At 48.3% G+C, this 12,667-nt stretch overlaps 1 protein-coding gene across 1 annotated transcript in view; it reads left to right on the top strand.

Annotated features, from left to right (window-relative positions):
- LOC146197464 (uncharacterized) overlaps positions 1–12,667 on the top strand; it is a 167,256-nt gene that overhangs the window by 145,402 nt on the left and 9,187 nt on the right. Inside the window, exons 6-7 of the mRNA XM_084599290.1 lie at positions 7,366–7,719; positions 9,678–9,907. Coding sequence (XP_084455416.1) covers positions 7,366–7,719; positions 9,678–9,907 — 584 coding nt within the window. The remainder of the gene's footprint in view (positions 1–7,365; positions 7,720–9,677; positions 9,908–12,667) is intronic.

Below are 12,667 nucleotides of genomic sequence, written 5' to 3'. Positions count from 1 at the left end.
CTTCACTCCAGTCTCGTCACGAATATGGCTCATTTTAAGCCGTTTTGTATACCCTTTATAATGTTTCATTCCCCAATGAAATATTGGATCTCATTTGGGGGCTAACATATTTCACGGCTATGAGCAATGGAACGCCGCTGGTATGATGCTCCTTTCAGTCGGGGAAGGCTTTTTCACGTGCCAACAACCTTTGCGAATTCGATCTTGAATTCAATCACTTTCCCACTCTAGCTTACATTACAAGATTGCAAGAGACAAGTTGCACCCTCTGTGTATGTCGCAAGGCATATACATGGCGTACGTTTCCACAGTGTGTAGCATTCTGTAGAACAAAGAGCGTTTATATTATACGTGTAATCCGCTCGTTTGTCTTCCTTCACCCACGGCGTCCCTCCTGACAAAGGTTCGTTCCCTCTCTGCGGGCACCATTAGCATTCAGAGAAGGGAGAACCGCCGTGGGAAAGGGTTCCGGTGTGATGCTCGTTTCGGCCGCCACCTGGAGCAGTTGTGGTGGTTGGCGCGGACACGCGAGGACGCGTTCTATCTACCTGTCGTTTCCTGGCGGCGATAACGAGCGTAGACCAGTTCCCACGGCACGGCACCACGGCCGCAAGGCCAGTTTGTCCGCAGCCTTGCGAATGGTGTGTTTGTGCGGGCTTGTGATATGTATTTCTTTTAGTGTTGCTGCTCTCAAGTGGCCTGTGAACGCCTTCCACGTGGGACCTGTTTTGGGGTTTTTTTACTTTTCTTTGTTTCCCGCCTCGAAGGCTGGCTAGTTTTTCCTGCTCGAGGTTACCCAGTGTTAGCGATGACATACGCAAGGTAAAGGGATAGGCAAGAAGAGGGATAATGATTAAAGACGTGAGAAGCTTCCAAAAGCGATCATCAAAGCAAATTGTTGCCAGGAAGAGTTACAAGTTCCGGCTCATTCCTGGACGGGTGGAAGCCAGAATGATTGCTGAGCGGCAGGTAGACCCAAGTCTGAACTGCGGTCATGATGGTGTGCAAACGAGCACCGGAGGAGAAACTGCGAATCGCTCCGAGTGAACGAGAAGCTGCAGCCCGCCCGTGACGATTGTTGGGCTGCCTGAAGGAGCCTGCGGGACTAACTTGTCAGCGGCAGGCCCGGTATTCAGCCCCACTAGGCTGGCATCACGATGATCCCCGCCGCCGCGGGCATCGGTCGTCGACATCGGGGACTGTGTTGTTGCTTGCTTTCTAGTTTTCTGTCCTTTTTTCCTTTCTTTCTTAAGTGTACCAGGTGAGAAATGGAGGCATGCCACAAGTGAGCTAGTTAGGGACGGTGTTTATCCCGTCGGCTGGCATCATGATGATTTCAGCCGCTACGGGCATCGCTGGTCAGCACCGCACACTCCACTCTACTTGCTTACACGCTTGCATGCTTGCTTTCTGTTTTTTTTTTTCTTCGTTTCTTTCATTATTTCTAAGTGTACAACTGCAACTTATTGAAAAGGCGTTATATAGCGAGTGATTGAGTGAGGGAGGGAAAGAGGGAGGGAAGGAGGTTACACAGAGCTCTAGTGAACAGTATAATTCAGCTAACGTTACTTAGCTGTTCCTCGCTTATTCTGCTAAAACAGTTCCACATTAAATTATTTTTCTCACGACAACGCCACTTAACCACTAGCTGCACGTGTCATTGAACAGTTCAGCGTTGTCTTTTTGATGCCCCAACTTTACAGCAAATGCTCGCACGAACTGGCAGAAGATCTCCCCAGGAATCGAACCACTATCCCTTCGATCCCCAGCCGAGCGCGCAAACCACTAGGCCATGCCGTGCTTGTGAGAAACCGATCGTAGTTCTCCTTGCCTATCGTGAGGATAACAATATCAATCACAGTGACGGTGCATTTAGTTGGTAATGATGGCGATAGTGACGATGGTGATATTAGGGATGACGATGACGATGCAGTTAGTGAAAACCGTCCTGTAATGTGACTTTCGACATTTCTGCTCTTAAGCACACTTAAACGCTGTCCTGTAATTTTTTAACCTCACATCTGAGACCTTTACGTAATCTGGAAATACTTAATGAAAATAATCGATATTGTTTTGATATCTAATGTTTGTTTTTGTTTTTTCATTGATCGCTTGTTCACCGCTCACAGAAGATTGCCACACAGTTCAGCTAGAGTTCGGCATAGATAAGCTCATTTTTAAATACAGTAACACACGAATTTTTGGCCATTTAATGCACGGGACATGCTCTTGCCGTCGTCATACTAGCGCCCATTCAGTTGTTGGTGTCATTCGCTGAAGCCATCTTGTCGACAGGCCAATGGTGAAGTATTGATTGAATCAAAACATTGAGGAAACGTATTTTGTTGCCGTTTGTGTCTATTTTGTAATGTTCATGATATGCATTTCACCGATGAAGATCTAAAGCTAGGGCTGCCGTAGTGAATTTATGCAACAGGAAGAAAAACACGCTTTTTTTTTTTTGTTGTTGTTGCTGCTGCGGCTGCCTTCAAGCAATTATGTCCGCCGAGGGATTAATATTGAAGCTCTAGAAAACTATCGCTTTAACTTTCGTATGTCCTTAACTGCACAGCAATCGTGCGTGTGGGCGGAGTGTGGAAGGGACGTGTTGTCACCATGCAGCGAACGATTACTAGTAAAATTTAACAGATAATATGAGTGAGAATCTTCTTCATCGTCATCGCCCAGATTACGTCCGCTGTTGTACAGTGGCATCACTGGTGGCTTGCAATAAGCTCTACCGTGTGTCCGAAGCATTTTTTTTTTTCTTTTCAACTTGTCAAGTTCGATGCAGAGGAGAAAAATGAATCCTGTACTTAAAGGGACACTAAAGAGAGAAAGGAAGTGGGTTTGCATCGATAGAATGCCAGTTCCTGATTACAAAAAGACCACTCTTACTGAAATCAGAGCTCTTATAAGGTAGTAAAGAAGAATAACAGAAATACAGGTATCGCCACCACAGCCAAACGGCCGAGGCTCGCAACTACAAATCACGTGACGCGCTAGGGATCCCGGAGGCTGACAAATGCGAATTACGTTGAATGTTTGAATGCGGTAGTACGTTTTTTCTCAAACATGATAACACGCTTTTATCATACGTAAACGACGGCGAAAAGACAACGTAAACGTTGCAAGGCAAATACAAAACTATACTTGGAGGCGCCACAAGCGCCCACTTCAGTTTTGGTTATGTTTCGGCTCAGGCATTTCGTGCGCACTCGGATAGTTTGTTTGAACCTGCAGCGCCTGAATTACGAGCTTGGAGCAGCAGATGCGCCTTGATGGTTCCCATTTGAGCATTCGGAGGCACGAGCGAGCGAAAGCCGCTACCGCCGACACGCTCCTTCGTTCACACTTCTGCGCCAACATATCGCCGCCGTTGCCGCTTCGACTGCGACCTGACCGCTTGACTGCAGCTACGTACGCCACGAAAAGCATACATATGCTAAGTACCGAAGGAAAAACGCCTTATCATTTAATTGTTCACTAAATCATGGCACATCTGACCAACATATACTGCGTCAACAAGACCTTCAACGTGCTATTTGCAGGCGTCGTAAACAAAAGGGGCATTCTTGCCGCTCATACCAAGGAGAGCGTCGATATATTGCGCTCGTCGCCTGGCGAAAAAAAGGGCCTCGGGTAAAAAGTAAAAACTAAAAATAACGAAGCACCAGAAATACATTACAAAAGGTTAAAAAAAATATATATTAGTAAAAAAAAAAAAAAGACGACCAGAAGCGGTGAGACTCGAACTCTCTTCTGCTTGTTCCGTAACGTTCGGCGCTAACCGCTCGGCTACGCCGCGCCACGAGAACCTTGGAAATAGTTTTGGTTTTTATGTCATGGCCCCATTTACAATAAAGTGTTTCTGCTGCCGGTCTAAAAATTACAACTTCTTGATCATCGGCGCATGCTGCCTGCTCTCACGTCTTGCAACTAATGTTCTGGATGCCTATGCGCACTATATTGTGCACTGGATCCATTTTAACATGTGGAATTTCACAGCGCTGGCAAATGTAGTGGCGCCGGCACTTCGGTCATGTTCTGCTACCGTGGACGTAATTTTCGCTGAACACGGAGCTGTAGCACAAACCTTGAAGGAAAAAATTGCGACGAAGCTTCAGAACTGTCAAGCGCAGCAGCGAGGACACTATTTTGCTGGTAACTAAATCTTATTTGTATGTAAACATGTCAGGAAGCGTTGCGATGACCGAGGGCTCGGTTTGTTTATACACAGTGCAAGGAGCGCAAAAGCTTGAGAAACATGTAAAGTATTGTGCATTACAAGCCCTCTATGTTTTTTTTTTCTTCCTTTATGGGCCCATCGCTCGGTAAATTACTCTCTTAATCGTTTTATTTATTTCGGCTGACGCCATCATTGCGAGTACGCTGTTGCCAAGTTGGCCCTTGAGGGATGCGACGCCGCGGGCCGCGCCGGCTCGCCAGCTATCACGGAGTCTCCGCTTACGTCATAGTGTGCGTCACTCAACTCCAACTACGTAGTTGGAGGCCACAGTTTGAATTCGACCGGCGGGAACAAGAAAAAACCTCAACTTCTTATCGCAATATCTCAGCAATTATTCGATTTTTTGCTGCCGGATATGCGGCGACAGTGTCACCAAGTGTAGTTTATTAGATTTTCATACCATCTTTGGCTGTCTTTAGTGTCCCTTTAAGAACGTGGACGAAAGAAATGGGCTGTCCTTTTCGGGACGGCTTCCACCTCTTTTGTGCCTGCGTCAGCAAGGACAAAAATATGTGCAGTGCAAGACAAGACGACTTTGCCTCCCGGGCTGCTCCTCATGACACCTCTTGTCCGCGCCAGCTGCCCAAAGACGCGGTTCCGACCGCTGCCGCGGGGAATCCCCTTTTCAATCTTTGGGGATGGAAGGGGAGAGGGAGGTAGCTGTCCGCTCGCCGGAGCCCGGCATTACTGCTTCTCCTCTTCGCCTGCATTTTACTTGAAGCCGAAAAGAAGCGTCAGTATTGTAATGGAATCCTATAAGGCTGACGCGTGTAAGTACACAATGGTGGCGGGAAGGTTGCCTCAAGGGCTGTTTGTTGTCGGAAGAGGTAAGTCTCTCTTTCTCTTTCTGACCAGCAAACAACCGCGCCATTTCAATCGAAAAAGCGGTATAGTCGCAGAGACGGAATCGTCTCTCCGACTCGGCAGAAATAGTTGACGTCGACCTCGTCTTCAGTACGGCGCGAAAAACCGGTTTCCCTTTTTGGTGTCAAAGACGTCGCTGTCGCGTCTACTTGACACTAATGCGAGGACGAATGCGAATCATGTTATGCTTCACAAATGCACCGCCTACTGCGAAGAGCGGCGCAGCTCAAAGCGCCTCGTCAAAATTCTATTTTCTTCGCAAAAACGCATGGAAAGCCCACTGCAGCATCGTGACAGACGTTAATAATATTCCCTTTTGTTCGATGGCAATGGAATAAGCGAATTCCAATGAGCATTCCACTTTAATCCCCGCAGCGCGGGTGAGATTTTGCTGCAGAGCCGCGTCGCGTATGCTACACCGACATACAAAACTCCGGGTCAAGACAAGGGCAATCTCATTTGAGCCGGCTTTCTGCCGATCGCGACGACCTGACTTATGTGCTGCCCTGATTGGATTAGCGTTTGTTTTGAGCCGGGCTGCCTGCACTCACGCTAGATGAAAACTCGCGCCGGTCTCTCTAGGAAAGGGGAATTTGCGAGCATGAGGAAGATCGCGTGGAGCTGAATCAGGCATAAACACTGGCAGCTTGCCAATTTAGCTGGCTGAGGAGATATAAGCCGGGAGGAAGGCGGCGGTGAATTAATTTGGACGGAAGTTGGAGAGGTCCATCCGGTATCGGAGAAGGAAACACAAAGGCTGGTAAGCCTTAATCCACAACTGTCAGAATGTTTGCGGCGGTCCTGTGCCGCCAGACATAACCGAAAGATTCAGAAGCATGCTTATGCAGCTTCGAATGGTATTGTGGAGAAAGGTATTGTGGTCTTTGGTGTTTTTGTCGTTACTTATTTCCTTCTCATCTACTGTTGTGTTTTTTGTTTGCTGTCTTTTCTTCACTTACTGCGCTATATACAACATTCAGGTGCGTAAGATTTGAAGCAGTTCGTAGAGGGCAGTTTCTTGATCTTGGAGGAGAAGAATATTCCCGAGAGAGAAAGAGACAGAGCGAGAGAAATAGAGCAAATAAAGTCAGGAAACGCCAAGAAAGGAAAGGAAAATTCGAGGACACTTTGGCGGCTAAAGGGATAAAAGGCGAAAGCCTGAGTGCTGCATTCTGCTACGCGACTGTTGCGCATGTAGCGATGAATGCTGCTGCGAGTAAAGCGAGCGAATACTCTTTCACATTCCGCGAGTTCATTTATCAGTGAATTCTGCTTGGCAGCGACGAGATCGCGCTCCTTGTATCTTCGCAGTGTTTCTACGTTTACTGCTGTGTGGTTGATTTTACAGGGTGTGTGGCATTAGTAATTAATTACGCAATTGGAACTATGTAGTATTTATTAAGTAATCATTAATTAGTAACTAGTAATTAGTAATTTATAAGTGTTTAATTAGGTATTCATTAGTAATTGATCATTGATTGGCATATGGCCATATAAGGCACGCATTTGCGCAACTGTGGTAGTGTTCTGTGATTGTTCGAGACCTCCATGACATCTCGTCTCGATTAATCAGAGCCGCCGCAAAAGCGTGACACTTTTGCTGACGACAACGATGAGGCAATAAAGGCTTTCGCCTTAGATGTAGTGAAATACAAATGTAGAAAACAAGGGTATATGTGCGATTTTGTCCTTTTGTCTTTTCTTTTTGCCGGATTTTTCGCTGTACAACCTACTATGAACTCTTATCAACTCACCCAGCCATCCACCTTGCTTCGTGTTATGTTATGTTATGTAATAATGTTATGTTTAACGCGTGATGAACGCCAAAGCGACCGCGGTGAGTACAAACTGACTTTGTACTGAATTAAATGGAATGTGTTTCTTTGTGGACGCGCATTGGTCGCAATCTAGGTTACACAGGTCTCTATCTCTTTAGCGCACTAGGGACATTTTCTTCTACCTCCCATGAGAAAGAAATCGACTGAATTCCTAGCCTACAGCCTTAACTGTCTATTAAGAGCATTTCTCTAAAGCACCAACTCATTGCAATGCCGGCAGTAGCTACATGAATGCAAGAATTAGCTGGGCGTGGCTCCGAAAAGTAATATATTGCGGTGTTTATTTCTTTTTTTTTTTTTACAGTATGCGAAAAAAAGATAACGGCGGGGGGGGGGGGGGGGGGGAGGGGGGGGGGGGGTAAATTTCACTGTCACACACATGGACGCGTTCATAATGTGTCTCTCTGTTGGCAGGCCAAGAAGGTTGCTGGCCGCACCAAGCACAAAGACCCCGTGGCGGATAGTTTCCTGGAGCTGAACGTGCGAAGCCTGCAGCAGCAGCACTACGCCGGCGTGGGCGGCGCGAGGCCCTCTAGCGTGCCGGTGACACCCAGTCACCAGCACTACCAAAGGCCCGGCGAACCCGACCGCGGCGTGGACCCGGACCTGCTTTCGCCGTCGAGTAACGAGGACAACACGTCGCCCACCGAGCTGAACAGGCACTTCACCGACAAGCCACCGCCCGTCAAAAAGCTCGAGGACAGCTGGCAACCACGCCAGCAGCAGCAGCAGCAGCAGCGCTGCCCCAACACACCAGGCGCGTTAGATGTAAGCAGTTGAGCATAACATATTGAAAAGCAATGGCGGAAAGGAAAGAGCTTTGTTATGCAATGTTACTGACGTGTGGACTTGTTTCTCTGGTTGATCTGCAGTCTACGATCTGGCCTCGCTCAATAGGTCGTCGTCTTCCGAGTATCCCGAGTCACATGCCGCGTTACAAGTGCGCCTCTCCTAACCGCCATGTGCGTTGCGAAATGCTCGGGGTTAAAGCAAAGACCAGAGGTCGAGCCGGGTAAAGCGCACTCCATCGTCTTGATCAACACAGCTGCCCCCTTCATCTCTTCCAAAAATGCTTGTTGCGAAAAGCCCGACGTGAAAGCAAAGACCCGAGGTCAAGCGTATAGCCCATCGTCTCGAGCAACAATAGCGCTCCCATCTTCTCCTATATTAAAGCATCGGATGTATACTGGGCCGCTGGGTACTCCAGTGCGTCATTTCGATCAAAGAGAAAAAGGCGGCCGTCCTGCCTGCTCCAGAAAGCTCCACTCCAGCTCCAAGCGCGGCTAGTGGTGGTTGTCAGCCTTCCTCCTTCGCGCCTCCTTTTTACGTTTAATTGTACACTAGTTTTATCGCGCTGGCAATATGTCACTTGCGAAAACGTCGCAATGTCCGGGTGATGCCTCGGAGCAACAAATGTCGCGAGGTTCGTTCGCCACGCTAGTATCTGTTCGAGAAGCAGAAGTTGCGGCCGCTTCTCGGCGCTGTTGGTTTTCTTCCGTCGTCTATGCCGATCGTGTAAACTCGGTATGGAAGGATAGGGACATATAATATGGTGAGGCTTCCCCCCCCCAAAAAAAAACATAAACTATTTTGCCTCTGCCCGTGCCACTAGGTATAACGGGCTTAAACCAATAGTAAGAAAAATGAATGGGGATTGCTCCAATAAAGATTTAAAATAGAAAGAGAAAAAAAAAATTTATCTACTATCCAGCCCAGCCGCCGCCACGGGAACGGGCAAGTCATAGCGGATTTATTTGATTAAATGTTTAAGTGCAGTTATATGCGTTTTACATGATTCTTGCTGATAACAATTGTAGTTACTGGATTAGATGTTTCAGTGGAATTATATCGCGTTTTACATGCTTCTTGCTGCTAACAATTGTTAGTTACTGTAGTCTTCGGGGTCGTCTCAGGATCGTCGTGGAGGCCAAGGTTTTGCTGTGTGGAGGGGGCAGGTGGAGCCAGGCTTGTATTGCCTGGATGTTTCTTGCGGAGATGTTTGGTGGACGGGTAGAACACTGTAAGAACAGTTGCGGCTTCAAGCCAGCTGCAGCCAATGGGGACGAAGATGGGCCCGTCAGCTGTAGCCAACGAGAGTTAGTTGACGTCGTGCCACCTGCAGCCGGTGGAGATAGAGGGCTTTCCGTGAGAGCTGCAGCTGCTATTATTTCGTCACGCCTAGGCCGCCGTAATAAACATTGTATGTCGGTGTCCGCACTTGCTATATCTTCTAAGTGGAGAATCACAACTGCCAGGAATAAGGTCCGCGACGTTTAATTGCATAAGTAAAAACCATACAAAAATAAACTAAGCGAAACGAAGGCAAAATATTCGGTTTGTGGTATTTAACGTCCCAATGTGACTCAGGCTATGCTAGATGCCGTAATGAAGGGCCCCGAAATTTTTGTACCACCTGGGGTTCTTTAACGTGTGCTGACATCGCATATGGTGCACGGACCTTGCTTTTCGCCGCCAACGAAAAGCAGCTGCCGCGGCTGGGTGGGATAAAAGGCAAACTGTACTAGCTCAACCTAGTGCACTTTATTTTTTATGCTCCTTAAAACATCGGTGCACAACACAGCATACATGCAATTATTCTCAGGCCTTTTAATACATGTAAGCTGAACAACTGCAATAAAACGCTGGGATACGCGTAACTGTTTCACACGACTCAAATTTCTCAGCACTCCTAGAGCTAGAGACGATCCCTTGTCCTTCGGCCGCAGGGCAGCCGGGGCTCGCCAGTGCCGATCGGCTACCGGCCACCGAGCGCAGCGTCGGCTCTGCGCAGCAGCAGCCCCTTGTCTTCGTCATCTGAGGCGTGCAGCGTGCGCTCTTCAGTACGCAGTCGGCGCTCTTCGGGCTCGCCCAATGGACGCCAAAGGAGCGCCTCGGGATCTCCGCGACCCAAGGGACTCGCCGCGAGGGTCGCCTTCGCCCCGGCCCCACCCAGGCGGTGAGTACTCCTTTCATCTTTATCCAGCCTTTTCCAAACGAGAGCGCGACCTGTGGTAAAGCATGCGCCTTTAGTGCGGGAGGTGCTGGGGTCCGAATCTCGGTACCGAGAATAAATTGATACCGGATTTTCTCATGGCCTTGTAGCGTGAGGGTGCAATGATTAAAATAGAAGCCAGGGAAAATTGAATCGCTGAGCCCCCTCATTCATTTTGGGCTTAAAAAAAAAAAAAGTGTCGGTATATACATGGAGGAGAAATACAATAGACTATTGCAATTTTATTCGGAGAGCAGTATGGCCCGAGTTCCACCTATTAATCGTAATAATTACACAGTTCTCAGCAGCAGAGGAAATGATCTGTTCGATGACGAGCGCTTCTGTCGTCCATTTTCTCTGGTCGTCTTCGACCCTTCGCGCTCTTTCTTCATGGCTATAGTGATTCAACTGTCCCGGGGCAGTGCATTACCCCAGCCGTATTAGCCACATACTGTGAGCCTTTTCGATTTGTGCACCCCAACCTTTATCTTTGTCGGGCTGTGCGTCTTGCTCGCAGAGTGCTGGACAGGCAGCTCCGAGGACTGCAAAAGCGACAAAAACCGAGCGCCTGTGTACGCGTTGACCTTTTTGATCTGTCGACCTGTTTGTTCAGTCAAAGTACACAAACACGCACTGACAGGAAGGTTGTTCGTGCTGGTGGAACGTACAAGAACATTTGTTGTGTTCCGCTTTCAAAAAGGTTCGGTCGACGCATGACGGCGTCACCTTCAAAAGCGATGGTTGCCAGCGCGCGTCTCGAGGCAGCACGTTTCGTGTCGTGAATCATGCGGGAATTGTCTAGGAGACGGACACTCACTCATAGTGCCACGTATCTGGCGCATTCGTGCGACAACGCAAACGGACGACGTGTGGAAAGGCCTTCTCCAGCCAAATTATAGTAACATACGCTCAAAAGCAACTGGCTATCCAGCGGGCATCTCTGCCCAGACCGAGCTGTATCGCAGTGAGGTTAAACGTGGACAAGAAAATGTACAGCCTTTGTTAAAAGTTTAGAGCCCAGAAGTTTTGCTTTTAAGCCGTCTTTAACAATCTTGGAAGTCCTAGCCACTGGAGAGGGTAGGACGAAAAATCTTCTTGCCTTCAGCAAGTTTAGAAACCTCGGAATGCATTATGAGCCACATGGCATGGCTCAGAAGCTGACCCCCTGGGCTCTAAACTTTTGACAAAGACTGTACATCAACCGCTTGCTGCTGCTTTCGGTTAGCCCTTGCTCGCCGATTTGGCTTGCAATGGTCCAGTGTCGTTTTTCATAGCTTTGTACGCTTCAGTGAGAGCTGTTACTCAACCGCACATATCAGGAAGATCGAATGTACCTTTTCATACGCTACATTTTTGTTTGTTTGTTTGTTAAACCTACGTCGCGCGAGTGGCTTCTCTAAACATTTGAAGCGCCCAAGTCGAGCATATGTGTCATGCTGACGCATGCACGATTCGCCTCGAACAGACGTCCCCGAACAGTTTTAGCTCAACTTCCATTTTTTGCTCTAAACAGCATCACGAGCAATAACGATGCGCCTACGTGTAACGCAATTCTATTTATTTTTATTTGTTTTTTCGATCGCCTTTCTTTTTACTTCTCCTTCTCGAGGTTAATCATGCGAACGCCTGCTTCAGCGGCTCGATTGAAGGCGTTCGTGCGAATCTTGAGCAGCGGAGAGCTTGAAGAAAAAAGGGGAAACGCGTACATAAATGCAACCGAGAAACGTCGAAGAAAGCAGAGCGCTGGCGATGGCTTGGCGCTGTTCATTTTCGCTAGCTCGACTCGTTTCTTTCTTTTTTTTTTTAATTGTTTTTGGTTTCCCTGGTTCCCTCATTCTTTGTGAAGAACCTTTGGCGTGCGAAAAGTTTGCAGCGATCGCCTCCGCGAACTTTCATTCTGAACGAGGCCCGAGCAGAGTGAGAGACGCGCCTTTAAATGGGGCGTCGAGGGATGACAAGAGAATTTTGCACGCAAGAAAGCGGGCGAAAAAAAAAAAAAGTGCGCACAGAAAAAAAAAAAGAAAACGAGGAATCATTTGTCCGGGTTTAGCATTCGCTCCATGCGAACAACGATGCTCCGAAGTCACGACTCAGTTGCAGCGTGCACTAGACGAGAAAGCAGTCAGAGTATCACGATGAAGAAAAGAGCAACGGGCGTCTATATGTAACGAGAAATGAAAAAAAAAAAAAGAAATGGAAGAAGTGAGAGAGGGGGCTACCTTCGCCCGTGGCTGCGCTCGCACTTTACAACAAACTTCGGGAAAAGCCCGCTCAGTTAAGGTCACGATTCCGTGCTAAGATTCAAATACTCGGAGTTTCGCACGGAAAAGATGCGACTGAAAAGTTAGCTACAGACTGCGCCGTCGCGCTGGTTGCACCGAGCGGAGCCAAGTTGAAGCAGGAGGAGGAAGACGAATAAAAGAGGGAGAAGGGAAGAGCTGGGGCTTGTACTGCAGCCCTGTCGGCATTCCCTCAGCTGCTCAGAAATCGCGAGTCAAGGTCCGCGCAGGCAGAGTTGCGCCAGCGTTTGATTTATACGGCCGGAAACGAGCCGAAACACAATGGGGATGACGACGAACCGGATGCAGTACACCACCGCCGCGTGACGGCTGCACGGCTTATACATGGAATCTTTATCCCCTCCCTTCTCCTCTGATCCCTCGTTTTCCGTCTCGTTCCCTCTGTCTTCCACCCTCTCGCATGGGCCTGCCGATGCTACGCAAC

Source organism: Amblyomma maculatum, chromosome 3, assembly GCF_055883805.1.
Source record: "Amblyomma maculatum isolate TAMU_Amacu chromosome 3, ASM5588380v1, whole genome shotgun sequence".
Taxonomy (NCBI): Eukaryota; Metazoa; Arthropoda; class Arachnida; order Ixodida; family Ixodidae; genus Amblyomma; species Amblyomma maculatum.
The sequence above is the reverse complement of the archived record's forward strand: the minus strand, read 5'-3'. Positions and strand labels throughout refer to the sequence as shown.